At 43.2% G+C, this 19,559-nt stretch overlaps 1 protein-coding gene across 1 annotated transcript in view; it reads right to left on the bottom strand.

The window, feature by feature from the left end:
* The window catches only part of eps8l2 (EPS8 like 2), a 110,724-nt gene that overhangs the window by 88,885 nt on the left and 2,280 nt on the right, over positions 1 to 19,559 (bottom strand). The window contains exons 2-7 of the mRNA XM_039017016.1: positions 16,223 to 16,384; positions 15,503 to 15,652; positions 4,515 to 4,594; positions 4,336 to 4,442; positions 3,482 to 3,489; positions 3,287 to 3,311 (exon numbers count right to left, since the gene is read on the bottom strand). Of these exons, the coding sequence (XP_038872944.1) occupies positions 3,287 to 3,311; positions 3,482 to 3,489; positions 4,336 to 4,442; positions 4,515 to 4,594; positions 15,503 to 15,652; positions 16,223 to 16,384 (532 nt within the window). The remainder of the gene's footprint in view (positions 1 to 3,286; positions 3,312 to 3,481; positions 3,490 to 4,335; positions 4,443 to 4,514; positions 4,595 to 15,502; positions 15,653 to 16,222; positions 16,385 to 19,559) is intronic.

The following is a 19,559-nucleotide window of genomic DNA, read 5'->3' as shown; positions in this document are numbered from 1 at the left end:
ACTTTAATAATGTTACTCCACCCTGCACCTTAGAGGCTGCTGCCCTCTATACATAGACATGGAATCACTGGTCACTTTAATAATGTTACTCCACCCTGCACCTTAGAGGCTGCTGCCCTCTATACATAGACATGGAATCACTGGTCACTTTAATAATGTTACTCCACCCTGCACCTTAGAGGCTGCTGCCCTCTATACATAGACATGGAATCACACTTTAATAATGTTACTCAACCCTCCACCTTAGAGGCTGCTGCCCTCTATACATAGACATGGAATCACACTTTAATAATGTTACTCCACCCTGCACCTTAGAGGCTGCTGCCCTCTATACATAGACATGGAATCACTGGTCACTTTAATAATGTTACTCCACCCTGCACCTTAGAGGCTGCTGCCCTCTATACATAGACATGGAATCACTGGTCACTTTAATAATGTTACTCAACCCTGCACCTTAGAGGCTGCTGCCCTCTATACATAGACATGGAATCACACTTTAATAATGTTACTCCACCCTGTACCTTAGAGGCTGCTGCCCTCTATACATAGACATGGAATCACTGGCCACTTTAATAATGTTACTCCACCCTGCACCTTAGAGGCTGCTGCCCTCTATACATAGACATGGAATCACTGGTCACTTTAATAATGTTACTCCACCCTGCACCTTAGAGGCTGCTGCCCTCTATACATAGACATGGAATCACACTTTAATAATGTTACTCCACCCTGTACCTTAGAGGCTGCTGCCCTCTATACATAGACATGGAATCACTGGTCACTTTAATAATGTTACTCCACCCTGCACCTTAGAGGCTGCTGCCCTCTATACATAGACATGGAATCACTGGCCACTTTAATAATGTTACTCCACCCTGCACCTTAGAGGCTGCTGCCCTCTATACATAGACATGGAATCACACTTTAATAATGTTACTCAACCCTCCACCTTAGAGGCTGCTGCCCTCTATACATAGACATGGAATCACTGGTCACTTTAATAATGTTACTCAACCCTGCACCTTAGAGGCTGCTGCCCTCTATACATAGACATGGAATCACTGGTCACTTTAATAATGTTACTCTACCCTGCACCTTAGAGGCTGCTGCCCTCTATACATAGACATGGAATCACTGGTCACTTTAATAATGTTACTCCACCCTGCACCTTAGAGGCTGCTGCCCTCTATACATAGACATGGAATCACTGGTCACTTTAATAATGTTACTCAACCCTGCACCTTAGAGGCTGCTGCCCTCTATACATAGACATGGAATCACACTTTAATAATGTTACTCCACCCTGCACCTTAGAGGCTGCTGCCCTCTATACATAGACATGGAATCACTGGTCACTTTAATAATGTTACTCCACCCTGCACCTTAGAGGCTGCTGCCCTCTATACATAGACATGGAATCACTGGTCACTTTAATAATGTTACTCCACCCTGCACCTTAGAGGCTGCTGCCCTCTACACATAGACATGGAATCACTGGTCACTTTAATAATGTTACTCAACCCTGCACCTTAGAGGCTGCTGCCCTCTATACATAGACATGGAATCACTGGTCACTTTAATAATGTTACTCCACCCTGCACCTTAGAGGCTGCTGCCCTCTATACATAGACATGTAATCACTGGTCACTTTAATAATGTTACTCAACCCTGCACCTTAGAGACTGCTGCCCTCTATACATAGACATGTAATCACTGGTCACTTTAATAATGTTACTCAACCCTGCACCTTAGAGGCTGCTGCCCTCTATACATAGACATGGAATCACTGGTCACTTTAATAATGTTACTCCACCCTGCACCTTAGAGACTGCTGCCCTCTATACATAGACATGGAATCACTGGTCACTTTAATAATGTTACTCCACCCTGCACCTTAGAGGCTGCTGCCCTCTATACATAGACATGGAATCACTGGTCACTTTAATAATGTTACTCAACCCTGCACCTTAGAGGCTGCTGCCCTCTATACATAGACATGGAATCACTGGTCACTTTGATAATGGAACACTAGTCAGTTTAATAATGTTTACATACCGTTTACTCATCTCATATGTATATACTGTCTTCTATTCTACTGTATTTTAGTCAATGCCACGCCGACATTGCTTGCCCTAATATTTATATATTTCTTAATTCCATTATTTTGCTTTAGATGTGTGTGTTTTGTTGTGTATTGTTAAATATTACTGCACTGTTGGAGCTAGGAAACACAAGCATTTCGCTACACCCAAAATAACATCTGCTAAATACAGTGGCTTGCGAAGGTATTCACCCCCTTGGCATTTTTCCTATTTTGTTGCCTTACAACCTGGAATTAAAATAGATTTTGGAGGGGTTTGTATCATTTGATGCAACATCTTTTTTATTGTGAAACAAACAAGAAACAAGACAAAAAAAACAGAAAACTTGAACGTGCGTAACTATTCACCCCCCCAAAGACAGTACTTTGTAGAGTCACCTTTTGCAGCAATTACAGCTGCAAGTCTCTTGGGGTATGTCTCTATAAGCTTGGCACATCTAGCCACTGGGATTTTTGCCCATTCTTCAAGGCAAAACTGCTCCAGCTCCTTCAAGTTGTATGGGTTCCGCTGGTGTACAGAAATCTTTAAGTCATACCACAGATTCTCAATTGGATTGAGGTCTGGGCTTTGACTAGGCCATTCCAAGACATTTAAATGTTTCCCCTTAAACCACTCAAGTGTTGCTTTAGCAGTATGCTTAGGGTCATTGTCCTGCTGGAAGGTGAACCTTCGTCCCAGTCTCAAATCTCTGGAAGACTGAAGCAAGTTTCCCTCAAGAATTTCCCTGTATTTAGCGCCATCCATCATTCCTTCAATTCTGACCAGTTTCTCAGTCCCTGCCGATGACAAAACATCCCCACAGCATGATGCTGCCACCACCATGCTTCACTATGGGGATGGTGTTCTCGGGGGAATGTGAGGTGTTGGGTTTGTGCCAGACATAGCATTTTCCTTGATGGCCAAAAATATACATTTTAGTCTCATCTGACAAGAGTACCTTCTTCCATATGTTTGGAGAATCTCCCACATGCCTTTTGACAAACACCAAACGTGTTTGCCAATTTTCTTCTTTAAGCAATGGCTTTTTTTCTGGCCACTCTTCCGTAAAGCCCAGCTCTGTGGAGTGTACGGCTTAAAGTGGTCCTATGGACAGATACTCCAATCTCCGCTGTGGAACTTTGCAGCTCCTTCAGGGTTATCGTTGGTCCCTTTGTTGCCTCTCTGATTAATGCCCTCCTTGCCTGGTCCGTGAGTTTTGGTGGGCGGCTCTCTCTTGGCAGGTTTGTTGTGGTGCCAAATTTTTGTAGCCCCTTTTTCTCCCCAACCCAACCAAGCCGCACTGCTTCTTAACACAGCGCGCCTCCAACCCGGAAGCCAGCCGCACCAATGTGTCGGAGGAAACACCGTCCCCCTGAACCCAGAGTCTCTGGTGGCACAGCTAGCGCTGCGATGCAGTGCCCTAGACCACTGCGCCACCCGGGAGGCCCCATTCTTTCCATTTTTTAATAATGGATTTAATGGTGCTCCGTGGGATGTTCAAAGTTTCTGATATTTTTTTATAACCCAACCCTGATCTGTACTTCTCCACAACTGTGTCCCTGACCTGTTTGGAGAGCTCCTTGGTCTTCATGGTGACGCTTGCTTAGTGGTGTTGGAGACTCTGGGGCCTTTCATAACAGATGTAAATATACTGAGATCATGTGACACTTAGATTGCACACAGGTGGACTTTATTTAACTCATTATGTGACATCTGAAGGTAATTGGTTGCACCAGATCTTATTTAGGGACTTCATAGCAAAGTGGTGAATACATATACATTTATTTTTATTTTTTTAAAGAAGTTATTTTATTCACTTCACCAATTTGGACTATTTTGTGTATGCCCATTACACGAAATCCAAATAAAAATAAATTTAAATGACAGGTTGTAATGCAATAAAATAGGAAAAACGCCAAGGGGGATGAATACTTTTCAAGGCACTGTATGTGTATGTGACCAATAAAATTGTATTTTTTTTAAATTGGATTATGCTGTGTGTGTGTGTATGTCTCTCTCTCTCTCTCTGTGTAAGGTGTGTGTGTGTGTGTGTGTGTGTGTGTGTGTGTGTGTGTGTGTGTGTGTGTGTGTGTGTGTGTGTGTCTCTCTCTCTGTGTGTAATGTGTGTGTATGTGTGTCTCTCTCTGTGTGTAATGTGTGTATGTGTGTGTGTCTCTGTGTGTAATGTGTGTGTGTGTGTGTGTGTCTTTCTCTCTCTCTCTGTGTAATGTGTGTGTGGTATAGGTCTTACCCTGCATGTTCATGGCAGCCACGCGGCCTCCTGGGGTCGGGCCTTTAGGGGCCGAGGAGGCGGGGATGATGGTCTCTCTGTGGCGCTTCATCTTCTCCTGGTTCACCCTGAAAGGAGGAGGGTTTTAATCACGGTGGTTAGGGGGGGGGGCACCCCCCGTTAGAAATAAGGGTTCTTACTTCAAGGTCTGTGGTCGCATCTTCTTCCCATGTTTGTTGTCACCCAGGGCACTGTCGATGTCTGCATGGACCATCTCTGCCTGCACAGAGAGACAGAGAGAGAGAGAGAGAGAGAGAGAGAGAGAGAGAGAGAGAGAGAGAGAGAGACAGAGAGACAGAGAGACAGAGAGACAGAGAGAGACAGAGACAGAGAGACAGAGAGACAGAGAGAGACAGAGAGAGAGAGAGAGAGACAGAGAGAGACAGAGAGAGACAGAGAGACACAGAGCTTAGTCAGTATAAACATGTGTTGTCACCCAGGGCACTGTCGATGTCTGCATGGAGCATCTTTGCCTGTAGGGGGTGTGTGTACGGTTACAGAGGGCATGGTCAGTGCTGAATAACAATTGTATAGGACTACAGAACCACAACAAATTTTTCTGGGAACAATCCCTGCCAAAAGTGTCACCAAATCATGATTTGTCAAAAAATGACTTCAAGAAAAAGAAGGTCACTGGTAATTCAAGATGGTATGTCTGATTATTTAGCAAATAAAGGGCAACTATTGATGACATAGCAAACGGACAGCCCCTTGGATGAGTGAAGAAACTAATCAAGAGAAAGTCCATTATGATATTTTGAGAGAGCAACTTGGCATATAAAACAAGGTCATTAGAAATGCCAGACGGGCTCATTTTACTAACTTGATCACTATTAATCAGAATAATTGGAGAATGCTCGTCTCGACCATTTTGAGATATCAGCTGATGTAAGAAGGGCTATATAAATACATTTGATTACTACCATACCCTGTTCAAAGACACTGAAATATATTGTCTTGCCCATTCACCCTCTGAATGGCACATACACTATCCATGTCTCAAGACTTAAAAATCCTTCTTTAACCCGTCTCCTCCCCTTCATCTACACTGATTAAAGTGGATTTCACAGGGGACATTAATAAGGGATCATAGCTTTCACCTGGTCAGTCTCTGTCATGGAAAGAGCAGGTGTTTATAATGTTTTGTGCACTCAGTGTATATGTTAACCCCTTGGCAGCGTTATCAGAAAGCACAACATTGATTTCCACTGCTATGCAGACGATACACAACTTTACATTTCTGTGTCACCAGAGGATTTTAGCTCCACAGATAAATTATTAGACTTTATAAGTGATTTAAAGAGTTGTATGGCGCACAACTAGCTAAATCAAGACAAGACCGAAGCATTAATTGTTGGAACCAAAGCACAGAGAGAGAATCTGACTGCACATTTTAATTCACAGGCAATAAAGATAAAAACCTAGGTGACATTTTAGATTCTGAACTTAATTTCTAATCCCACATTAGGAATGTGACCAAGATAGCTTTTTACCACCTGAGGAACATTGCCAAGGTGTGGCCGTTTCTCTCTCTGATACAGAGAGACTCATCCATGCTTTTATTACAAGAAGGCTTGTCTACTGTAATGCTCTCCTGTCTGGTCTACCCAAGAAAGCCATTGGTCAACTGTAAAACATACAGAATGCTGCAGGGTGGGTACTGACCAAGACCAGACGGAGAACACATTACACCGGTTTTAAGGTCTCTGTACTGTAAAACATACAGAATGCTGCAGGGTGGGTACTGACCAAGACCAGACAGAGAACACATTACACCGGTTTTAAGGTCTCTGTACTGTAAAACATACAGAATGCTGCAGGGTGGGTACTGACCAAGACCAGACAGAGAACACATTACACCGGTTTTAAGGTCTCTGTACTGTAAAACATACAGAATGCTGCAGGGTACTGACCAAGACCAGACAGAGAACACATTACACTGGTTTTAAGGTCTCTGTACTGTAAAACATACAGAATGCTGCAGGGTGGGTACTGACCAAGACCAGACAGAGAACACATTACACCGGTTTTAAGGTCTCTGTACTGTAAAACATACAGAATGCTGCAGGGTACTGACCAAGACCAGACAGAGAACACATTACACTGGTTTTAAGGTCTCTGTACTGTAAAACATACAGAATGCTGCAGGGTGGGTACTGACCAAGACCAGATGGAGAACACATTACACCGGTTTTAAGGTCTCTGTACTGTAAAACATACAGAATGCTGCAGGGTACTGACCAAGACCAGACAGAGAACACATTACACCGGTTTTAAGGTCTCTGTACTGTAAAACATACAGAATGCTGCAGGGTACTGACCAAGACCAGACGGAGAACACATTACACCGGTTTTAAGATTTCTGCACCGACTGTCTGTGAGTTCTAGAATACATTTTAAGATTATTCTATTGAACTTTAAATCAGACATGCTTTAAGTTATGTACCCAGTAGGTCCCTCAGGTCCTCTGGCCTTTTAACTATCCCAAAGCCCAGGACCAAGAGGCATGGAGAGACAGCCTTTTAACTATCCCAAAGCCCAGGACCAAGAGGCATGGAGAGACAGCCTTTTAACTATCCCAAAGCCAAGGACCAAGAGACATGGAGAGACAGCCTTTTAACTATCCCAAAGCCCAGGACCAAGAGACATGGAGAGACAGCCTTTTAACTATCCCAAAGCCAAGGACCAAGAGGCATGGAGAGACAGCCTTATAACTATCCCAAAGCCCAGGACCAAGAGGCATGGAGAGACAGCCTTTTAACTATCCCAAAGCCTAGGACCCGGAGGCATGGAGAGACAGCCTTATAACTATCCCAAAGCCCAGGACCCGGAGGCATGGAGAGACAGCCTTATAACTATCCCAAAGCCCAGGACCAAGAGGCATGGAGAGACAGCCTTATAACTATCCCAAAGCCTAGGGACCAAGAGGCATGGAGAGACAGCCTTTTAACTATCCCAAAGCCTAGGACCAAGAGGCATAGAGAGACAGCCTTATAACTATCCCAAAGCCTTGGACCAAGAGGCATGGAGAGACAGCCTTATAACTATCCCAAAGCCTAGGACCAAGAGGCATGGAGGGACAGCCTTATAACTATCCCAAAGCCTAGGACCAAGAGGCATGGAGAGACAGCCTTTTAACTATCCCAAAGCCCAGGACCAAGAGGCATGGAGAGAAAGCCTTTTAACTATCCCAAAGCCTAGGACCAAGAGGCATGGAGAGACAGCCTTCTAACTATCCCAAAGCCTAGGACCAAGAGGCATGGAGAGACAGCCTTTTAACTATCCCAAAGCCTTGGACCAGGAGGCATGGAGAGACAGCCTTATAACTATCCCAAAGCCTAGGACCAAGAGGCATGGAGAGACAGCCTTATAACTATCCCAAAGCCCAGGACCAAGAGGCATGGAGAGACAGCCTTATAACTATCCCAAAGCCTAGTACCAAGAGGCATGGAGAGACAGCCTTATAACTATCCCAAAGCCTAGGACCAAGTGGCATGGAGAGACAGCCTTTAGTTATTATGCCCCCAGCCTCTGGAATAGCCTGCCAGAGAACCTGAGGGGGGACGAAACTATGGACATATTGAAAAGAGATATTAAAACACACATTTTTAGTTTTGCTTTTCCTCAGGGTGTTTTTAATCCTTCAGTTATTGTTGTTAATCTTTAGTTTGTTGTGTGCCTAATTTTAATGGTTTTATCTTTATTTGTTTATCTATGTTTTTACCTGGGAAGCACATTGCGTTGCATCCATGTCTGAAATGTACTGTATAAATAAAGCTTGATTTAATTTGTTTTGACAGATGGTTAACATGACATTGTCAGGATCCCAAAAGGCCCCCTATTCCCTATATAGTGGCCTGCTATTAACCAGGGTACATTCCCTATATAGTGACCTGCTATTAACCAGGGTCCATTCCCTATATAGTGACCTGCTATTAACCAGGGTCCATTCCCTATATAGTGACCTGCTATTAACCAGGGTCCATTCCCTATATAGTGACCTGCTATTAACCAGGGTCCATTCCCTATATAGTGACCTGATATTAACCAGGGTCCATTCCCTATATAGTGGCCTGCTATTAACCAGGGTCCATTCCCTATATAGTGACCTGCTATTAACCAGGGTCCATTCCCTATATAGTGACCTGCTATTAACCAGGGTCCATTCCCTATATAGTGACCTGATATTAACCAGGGTCCATTCCCTATATAGTGGCCTGCTATTAACCAGGGTCCATTCCCTATATAGTGATCTGATATTAACCAGGGTCCATTCCCTATATAGTGACCTGATATTAACCAGGGTCCATTCCCTATATAGTGGCCTGCTATTAACCAGGGTCCATTCCCTATATAGTGACCTGATATTAACCAGGGTCCATTCCCTATATAGTGACCTGCTATTAACCAGGGTCCATTCCCTATATAGTGACCTGCTATTAACCAGGGTCCATTCCCTATATAGTGACCTGCTATTAACCAGGGCCCATTCCCTATATAGTGACCTGCTATTAACCAGGGTCCATTCCCTATATAGTGGCCTGTTATTAACCAGGGTCCATTCCCTATATAGTGACCTGCTATTAACCAGGGTACATTCCCTATATAGTGACCTGCTATTAACCAGGGTCCATTCCCTATATAGTGACCTGCTATTAACCAGGGTCCATTCCCTATATAGTGACCTGCTATTAACCAGGGTCCATTCCCTATATAGTGACCTGATATTAACCAGGGTCCATTCCCTATATAGTGACCTGCTATTAACCAGGGTCCATTCCCTATATAGTGACCTGCTATTAACCAGGGTCCATTCCCTATATAGTGACCTGCTATTAACCAGGGTCCATTCCCTATATAGTGACCTGCTATTAACCAGGGTCCATTCCCTATATAGTGACCTGCTATTAACCAGGGTCCATTCCCTATATAGTGACCTGCTATTAACCAGGGTCCATTCCCTATATAGTGGCCTGCTATTAACCAGGGTCCATTCCCTATATAGTGGCCTGCTATTAACCAGGGTCCATTCCCTATATAGTGACCTGCTATTAACCAGGGTCCATTCCCTATATAGTGACCTGCTATTAACCAGGGCCCATTCCCTATATAGTGACCTGCTATTAACCAGGGTCCATTCCCTATATAGTGACCTGCTATTAACCAGGGTCCATTCCCTATATAGTGACCTGCTATTAACCAGGGTCCATTCCCTATATAGTGACCTGCTATTAACCAGGGTCCATTCCCTATATAGTGACCTGCTATTAACCAGGGTCCATTCCCTATATAGTGACCTGCTATTAACCAGGGTCCATTCCCTTTATAGTGACCTGCTATTAACCAGGGTCCATTCCCTATATAGTGACCTGCTATTAACCAGGGTCCATTCCCTATATAGTGACCTGCTATTAACCAGGGTACATGCCCTATATAGTGACCTGATATTAACCAGGGTCCATTCCCTATATAGTGACCTGCTATTAACCAGGGTACATTCCCTATATAGTGACCTGCTATTAACCAGGGTCCATTCCCTATATAGTGACCTGTTATTAACCAGGGTCCATTCCCTATATAGTGACCTGCTATTAACCAGGGTCCATTCCCTATATAGTGACCTGATATTAACCAGGGTCCATTCCCTATATAGTGACCTGCTATTAACCAGGGTACATTCCCTATATAGTGACCTGCTATTAACCAGGGTCCATTCCCTATATAGTGACCTGCTATTAACCAGGGTCCATTCCCTATATAGTGACCTGCTATTAACCAGGGTCCATTCCCTATATAGTGACCTGATATTAACCAGGGTCCATTCCCTATATAGTGACCTGCTATTAACCAGGGTCCATTCCCTATATAGTGACCTGCTATTAACCAGGGTCCATTCCCTATATAGTGACCTGCTATTAACCAGGGTCCATTCCCTATATAGTGACCTGCTATTAACCAGGGTCCATTCCCTATATAGTGACCTGCTATTAACCAGGGTCCATTCCCTATATAGTGACCTGCTATTAACCAGGGTCCATTCCCTATATAGTGGCCTGCTATTAACCAGGGTCCATTCCCTATATAGTGGCCTGCTATTAACCAGGGTCCATTCCCTATATAGTGACCTGCTATTAACCAGGGTCCATTCCCTATATAGTGACCTGCTATTAACCAGGGCCCATTCCCTATATAGTGACCTGCTATTAACCAGGGTCCATTCCCTATATAGTGACCTGCTATTAACCAGGGTCCATTCCCTATATAGTGACCTGCTATTAACCAGGGTCCATTCCCTATATAGTGACCTGCTATTAACCAGGGTCCATTCCCTATATAGTGACCTGCTATTAACCAGGGTCCATTCCCTATATAGTGACCTGCTATTAACCAGGGTCCATTCCCTTTATAGTGACCTGCTATTAACCAGGGTCCATTCCCTATATAGTGACCTGCTATTAACCAGGGTCCATTCCCTATATAGTGACCTGCTATTAACCAGGGTCCATGCCCTATATAGTGACCTGCTATTAACCAGGGTCCATTCCCTATATAGTGACCTGCTATTAACCAGGGTACATTCCCTATATAGTGACCTGCTATTAACCAGGGTCCATTCCCTATATAGTGACCTGTTATTAACCAGGGTCCATTCCCTATATAGTGACCTGCTATTAACCAGGGTCCATTCCCTATATAGTGACCTGATATTAACCAGGGTCCATTCCCTATATAGTGACCTGCTATTAACCAGGGTCCATTCCCTATATAGTGACCTGCTATTAACCAAGGTCCATTCCCTATATAGTGACCTGCTATTAACCAGGGTACATGCCCTATATAGTGACCTGATATTAACCAGGGTCCATTCCCTATATAGTGACCTGCTATTAACCAGGGTCCATTCCCTATATAGTGACCTGCTATTAACCAGGGTCCATTCCCTATATAGTGACCTGATATTAACCAGGGTCCATTCCCTATATAGTGACCTGCTATTAACCAGGGTCCATTCCCTATATAGTGACCTGCTATTAACCAGGGTCCATTCCCTATATAGTGACCTGATATTAACCAGGGTCCATTCCCTATATAGTGACCTGCTATTAACCAGGGTCCATTCCCTATATAGTGACCTGATATTAACCAGGGTCCATTCCCTATATAGTGACCTGCTATTAACCAGGGTCCATTCCCTATATAGTGACCTGCTATTAACCAGGGTCCATTCCCTATATAGTGACCTGATATTAACCAGGGTCCATTCCCTATATAGTGACCTGCTATTAACCAGGGTCCATTCCCTATATAGTGACCTGCTATTAACCAGGGTCCATTCCCTATATAGTGTCCTGCTATTAACCAGGGTCCATTCCCTATATAGTGTCCTGCTATTAACCAGGGTCCATTCCCTATATAGTGACCTGCTATTAACCAGGGTCCATTCCCTATATAGTGACCTGCTATTAACCAGGGTCCATTCCCTATATAGTGACCTGCTATTAACCAGGGTCCATTCCCTATATAGTGACCTGCTATTAACCAGGGTCCATTCCCTATATAGTGGCCTGCTATTAACCAGGGTCCATTCCCTATATAGTGGCCTGCTATTAACCAGGGTCCATTCCCTATATAGTGACCTGCTATTAACCAGGGTCCATTCCCTATATAGTGACCTGCTATTAACCAGGGTCCATTCCCTATATAGTGACCTGCTATTAACCAGGGCCATTCCCTATATAGTGACCTGCTATTAACCAGGGTCCATTCCCTATATAGTGACCTGCTATTAACCAGGGTCCATTCCCTATATAGTGACCTGCTATTAACCAGGGTCCATTCCCTATATAGTGACCTGCTATTAACCAGGGTCCATTCCCTATATAGTGACCTGCTATTAACCAGGGTCCATTCCCTATATAGTGACCTGCTATTAACCAGGGTCCATTCCCTTTATAGTGACCTGCTATTAACCAGGGTCCATTCCCTATATAGTGACCTGCTATTAACCAAGGTCCATTCCCTATATAGTGACCTGCTATTAACCAGGGTCCATGCCCTATATAGTGACCTGCTATTAACCAGGGTCCATTCCCTATATAGTGACCTGCTATTAACCAGGGTACATTCCCTATATAGTGACCTGCTATTAACCAGGGTCCATTCCCTATATAGTGACCTGTTATTAACCAGGGTCCATTCCCTATATAGTGACCTGCTATTAACCAGGGTCCATTCCCTATATAGTGACCTGATATTAACCAGGGTCCATTCGCTATATAGTGACCTGCTATTAACCAGGGTCCATTCCCTATATAGTGACCTGATATTAACCAGGGTCCATTCCCTATATAGTGACCTGCTATTAACCAGGGTACATGCCCTATATAGTGACCTGCTATTAACCAGGGTCCATTCCCTATATAGTGACCTGCTATTAACCAGGGTCCATTCCCTATATAGTGACCTGCTATTAACCAGGGTCCATTCCCTATATAGTGACCTGATATTAACCAGGGTCCATTCCCTATATAGTGACCTGCTATTAACCAGGGTCCATTCCCTATATAGTGACCTGCTATTAACCAGGGTCCATTCCCTATATAGTGACCTGCTATTAACCAGGGTCCATTCCCTATATAGTGACCTGCTATTAACCAGGGTCCATTCCCTATATAGTGACCTGATATTAACCAGGGTCCATTCCCTATATAGTGACCTGCTATTAACCAGGGTCCATTCCCTATATAGTGACCTGCTATTAACCAGGGTCCATTCCCTATATAGTGTCCTGCTATTAACCAGGGTCCATTCCCTATATAGTGACCTGCTATTAACCAGGGTCCATTCCCTATATAGTGACCTGCTATTAACCAGGGTCCATTCCCTATATAGTGACCTGATATTAACCAGGGTCCATTCCCTATATAGTGACCTGCTATTAACCAGGGTCCATTCCCTATATAGTGACCTGATATTAACCAGGGTCCATTCCCTATATAGTGACCTGATATTAACCAGGGTCCATTCCCTATATAGTGTCCTGCTATTAACCAGGGTCCATTCCCTATATATTGACCTGCTATTAACCAGGGTCCATTCCCTATATAGTGACCTGCTATTAACCAGGGTCCATTCCCTATATAGTGACCTGCTATTAACCAGGGTCCATTCCCTATATATTGACCTGCTATTAACCAGGGTCCATTCCCTATATAGTGACCTGCTATTAACCAGGGTCCATTCCCTATATAGTGACCTGCTATTAACCAGGGTCCATGCCCTATATAGTGACCTGCTATTAACCAGGGTCCATTCCCTATATAGTGTCCTGCTATTAACCAGGGTCCATTCCCTATATATTGACCTGCTATTAACCAGGGTCCATTCCCTATATAGTGTCCTGCTATTAACCAGGGTCCATTCCCTATATAGTGACCTGCTATTAACCAGGGTCCATTCCCTATATAGTGACCTGCTATTAACCAGGGTCCATTCCCTATATAGTGTCCTGCTATTAACCAGGGTCCATTCCCTATATAGTGACCTGCTATTAACCAGGGTCCATTCCCTATATAGTGACCTGCTATTAACCAGGGTCCATTCCCTATATAGTGACCTGCTATTAACCAGGGTCCATTCCCTATATAGTGACCTGCTATTAACCAGGGTCCATTCCCTATATAGTGTCCTGCTATTAACCAGGGTCCATTCCCTATATAGTGGCCTGCTATTAACCAGGGTCCATTCCCTATATAGTGACCTGCTATTAACCAGGGTCCATTCCCTATATAGTGACCTGCTATTAACCAGGGCCCATTCCCTATATAGTGACCTGCTATTAACCAGGGTCCATTCCCTATATAGTGCCCTGATATTAACCAGGGTCCATTCCCTATATAGTGACCTGCTATTAACCAGGGTCCATTCCCTATATAGTGACCTGCTATTAACCAAGGTCCATTCCCTATATAGTGACCTGTTATTAACCAGGGTCCATTCCCTATATAGTGACCTGCTATTAACCAGGGTCCATTCCCTATATAGTGACCTGCTATTAACCAGGGTCCATTCCCTATATAGTGACCTGATATTAACCAGGGTCCATTCCCTATATAGTGACCTGCTATTAACCAGGGTCCATTCCCTATATAGTGACCTGCTATTAACCAGGGTCCATTCCCTATATAGTGACCTGCTATTAACCAGGGTCCATTCCCTATATAGTGACCTGCTATTAACCAGGGTCCATTCCCTATATAGTGGCCTGCTATTAACCAGGGTCCATTCCCTATATAGTGACCTGCTATTAACCAGGGTCCATTCCCTATATAGTGACCTGCTATTAACCAGGGTCCATTCCCTATATAGTGACCTGCTATTAACCAGGGTCCATTCCCTATATAGTGTCCTGCTATTAACCAGGGTCCATTCCCTATATAGTGACCTGCTATTAACCAGGGTCCATTCCCTATATAGTGACCTGATATTAACCAGGGTACATTCCCTATATAGTGACCTGTTATTAACCAGGGTCCATTCCCTATATAGTGACCTGCTATTAACCAGGGTCCATTCCCTATATAGTGACCTGCTATTAACCAGGGTCCATTCCCTATATAGTGACCTGCTATTAACCAGGGTCCATTCCCTATATAGTGTCCTGCTATTAACCAGGGTCCATTCCCTATATAGTGACCTGCTATTAACCAGGGTCCATTCCCTATATAGTGACCTGCTATTAACCAGGGTCCATTCCCTATATAGTGACCTGCTATTAACCAGGGTCCATTCCCTATATAGTGACCTGCTATTAACCAGGGTCCATTCCCTATATAGTGACCTGCTATTAACCAGGGTCCATTCCCTATATAGTGTCCTGCTATTAACCAGGGTCCATTCCCTATATAGTGACCTGCTATTAACCAGGGTCCATTCCCTATATAGTGACCTGCTATTAACCAGGGTCCATTCCCTATATAGTGACCTGCTATTAACCAGGGTCCATTCCCTATATAGTGACCTGCTATTAACCAGGGTCCATTCCCTATATAGTGACCTGCTATTAACCAGGGTCCATTCCCTATATAGTGCACTACTTGGGGTGATTACGTAGGTAGAAGTGACCCACCTCGACCTCGTCACAGTAGAAGAAGTGTATGTCAGGTCTGTGCTGTTCAGTGTCTTGACACACCAGCAGAAGGATAGATGGATACCTGGTCTGATTCAACACTGTCTGACAGTGGTGGATCGTAGGCAGGGGGAAGTTCTCCAACTCTTCCTATGATGGAGGGAGGGAGGGAGGGAGGGAGGGAGGGAGGGAGGGAGGGAGGGAGGGAGGGAGGGAGGGAGGGAGGGAGGGAGGGAGGGAGGGAGGGGAGATTATTTCATATCAAATGTGTCAGTTCATCAGTAATCTCACCATAATGGCTAACACACACACACACACACACACACACACACACACACACACACACACACACACACACACACACACACACACACACACACACACACACACACACACACACACACACACACACACACACACACAAATGTAAAAAAACTGAGAGACTGAAGACTTGGATGGGCATAATCACAGCGCTATATATACACGTATATACTGTATATATATATACATCTTTCCCGTCAGAGGTTTCTCTTTAGAGTCAACAGACTGTTGTATTTTACACCAGCAGGTTATTACAGGTGTGTCTTATTAAATAGATCTCAATAAGAATAACCTGAATACATAATGTTAAATAAAATTCACTGGCAATGAATCAGAATCCCCTTTATTCGCTCAGTACATCTACATGTACCAGGACTTTGACTGTGTAAGTTGAAGTACCTGTGTATCAATGTCCAGTAGCCGTACAGCCTTGTCGTTGACCTGAAGCAGCATCTCCTGGGTCCAGATCTTGTCTTTAGAGTTCAGTAGCACCAGCTTCTTAATGGCATCGTCCACTGTAGCAATGGACTCTGTCTTGTCCATCATGAAGGTGGACAGGTGCTGTGGGGGAGAGGGGGGGTGGGTTCATAACATAGAGGACTGTCGCTGTTTTATAAAAAAGATGATCGGGATTCAGTTTAAAATAAACCAGAAGAAGAAGACGACCAATAAGATGATCAGGATTCAGTTTAAAATTAACCAGAAGAAGAAGACGACCAATAAGATGATCAGGATTCAGTTTAAAATAAACCAGAAGAAGAAGACGACCAATAAGATGATCAGGATTCAGTTTAAAATTAACCAGAAGAAGAAGACGACCAATAAGATGATCAGGATTCAGTTTAAAATAAACCAGAAGAAGAAGACGACCAATAAGATGATCAGGATTCAGTTTAAAATAAACCAGAAGAAGAACACCAAGAGGAAGAAGTTTATCAGTTATCAGAACATAGGAACATGTCTTCCTGGGTCTCAGATTGGCATAATGTAACCATGATGCTCAGTGTAATTTATCCAATACACTACCGAGTTACTCATTATGTTCATCAGGGATGATTCAGGCCAGTTGTTCACCAATCAACAACCACTTAGACTCTTACTAGAACTCATGTAGCTATTTTTGAGGAAGGGTTTTATGTATAGTGACCATGATGTGGGTTGGTTGAGTGTAATCCACTCTGAATAAGAGCGTCAGTCTATAAAGAAATGCTAAGCTCCAGCTGTACTCTTTTTGTTAGGTATATCATATAGGTATATATATATTAGGTATATAATATAGGTATATATATGTTAGGTATATATATTAGGTATATAATATAGGTATATATATATATATATATATATATATATATATATATATATATATATATATATATATTAGGTATAAAATATAGGTACATATATATGTTAGGTATATAATATAGGTATATATATATATATATGTTAGGTATATAATATAGGTATATATATATATATATATATATATATATATATATATATATATATATATATATATATTAGGTATATAATATAGGTATGTAGGTATATTATGGTGGTAACTTAACCATGGACTGTGTGTGTGTGTGTGTGTGTGTGTGTGTGTGTGTGTGTGTGTGTGTGTGTGTGTGTGTGTGTGTGTGTGTGTGTGTGTGTGTGTGTGTGTGTGTGTGTGTGTGTGTGTGTGTGTGTGTGTGTGTGTGTGTGTGTGTGTGTGTGTGTGCGTGCGCGCGCGCGGTGGCTAGTATAACTATAAGACATCTAAGATGTGTTAATAAGTTATATCCAGCTCAGGGCTCCAGTTATGCATTTGGTTTGCTAACTTGCTAAGTGGCAAGATGTCAAGATCAAGAATCTTGGTTACAGCAGAGACGTTCAACCCCCTCCTGGATCTTGGTTACAGCAGAGACGTTCAACCCCCTCCTGGATCTTGGTTACAGCAGAGACGTTCAACCCCCTCTTGGATCTTGGTTACAGCAGAGACGTTCAACCCCCTCCTGGATCTTGGTTACAGCAGAGACGTTCAACCCCCTCCTGGATCTTGGTTACAGCAGAGACGTTCAACCCCCTCCTGGATCTTGGTTACAGCAGAGACGTTCAACCCCCTCCTGGATCTTGGTTACAGCAGAGACGTTCAACCCCTTCTTATTGGTTACAGCAGAGACGTTCAACCCCTTCTTATTGGTTACAGCAGAGACGTTCAACCCCTTCTTATTGGTTACAGCAGAGACGTTCAACCCCTTCTTATTGGTTACAGCAGAGACGTTCAACCCCCTCCTGGATCTTGGTTACAGCAGAGACGTTCAACCCCCTCCTGGATCTTGGTTACAGCAGAGACGTTCAACCCCCTCCTGGATCTTGGTTACAGCAGAGACGTTCAACCCCCTCCTGGATCTTGGTTACAGCAGAGACGTTCAACCCCCTCCTGGATCAACACCCCTGTTCATGCACATGTTGTTGTGTTGCAGCCTGAATTCTAAACAGTTTAAATATTATTATTTTTCCTCACCCATCTACACACAATACCCCATAATGACAGTGAAAACATGTTTTTAGACATTTTTACAAATGTATTGAAAATGAAATACAGAAATATCTTATTCTACATATGTACTCACACCCCTGAGTCAATACTTTGTAGTAGTACCTTTGACAGTGATTACAGCTGTGAGTCTTTTTGGGGAAGTCTTTAAGAGCTTTCCACACCTGGATTGCGAAACGTTTGCCCATTATTCTTTTCTAAATTCTTCAAGCTCTGTCAAATAGTTTTTTGATCATTGTTCGACAACCATTTAGAAGTTTGCAAGCAGATTTAAGCCAAAACTGTAACTCGGCCAATACGGAACATTCACTGTCTTCTTGGAAAGCAACTCCAGTGTATATTTGACCTTGTGTTTTAGATTATTGTCCTGTTGAAAGGTGAATAAATCTCCCAGTGTCTAGTGGAAAGCAGACTGAACCAGGTTTTCCTGTAGGATTTTGCCTGAGCTTATCTCCATTCCGTTTCTTTTTTATCCTGAAAAACTCCCCAGTCCTTAACGATTACAAGCATACCCATAACATGATGCAGCCACAACTATGCTTGAAAATATGGAAATAAGATATTGGATTGGATTTGCCCCAAACATAACACTTTGTATTCAGGACAAAAAGTGAATTTATTTGCCACATTTTTTAAAAGTATTACTTTAGTGCCTTGATGCAAACAGGATGCATGTTTTAGAATATTTGTATTATGTTCAGGCTTTCTTCTTTTCACTCTGTCAATTAGGTTACGGAGTCACTACAATGTTGTTGATCCATCCTCAGTTCTCTATCACAGCCATTCAACTCTGTAACTGTTTTCAAGTCACCATTGGCCTCATGGTGAAATCAAATCAAATTGCATTTGTCACATGCGCCGAATACAACAGGTGTAGACCTTACAGTGAATTGCTTACTTACAAGCCCTTAACCAAAAATGCAGTTTGTGTAAAAAAAAAATTTAAAAAAAAGTGTTATTATACACAGCCGGAAATAACTTTTGGTTCTCAGAGCGGCGGTAACTCACCAGCATTACGACCAGGAATACAACTTTCCCGAATTGTATTCTTCGTTCGTACCCCCAAGGGCAATTGAACTTATTAGAGGCTGCTCCAAAACACTGCCAGCGGTGAAGCGGTATTCGGAGTGGACTTCTAGTCTGACTCAGGAGGCATGCACACCAGTATATTACTATCTAATGTTCAGTCTCTGGATA

This window comes from Salvelinus namaycush, chromosome 21 (genome assembly GCF_016432855.1).
Source record: "Salvelinus namaycush isolate Seneca chromosome 21, SaNama_1.0, whole genome shotgun sequence".
Lineage (NCBI taxonomy): Eukaryota > Metazoa > Chordata > Actinopteri > Salmoniformes > Salmonidae > Salvelinus > Salvelinus namaycush.
The sequence above is the reverse complement of the archived record's forward strand: the minus strand, read 5'-3'. Positions and strand labels throughout refer to the sequence as shown.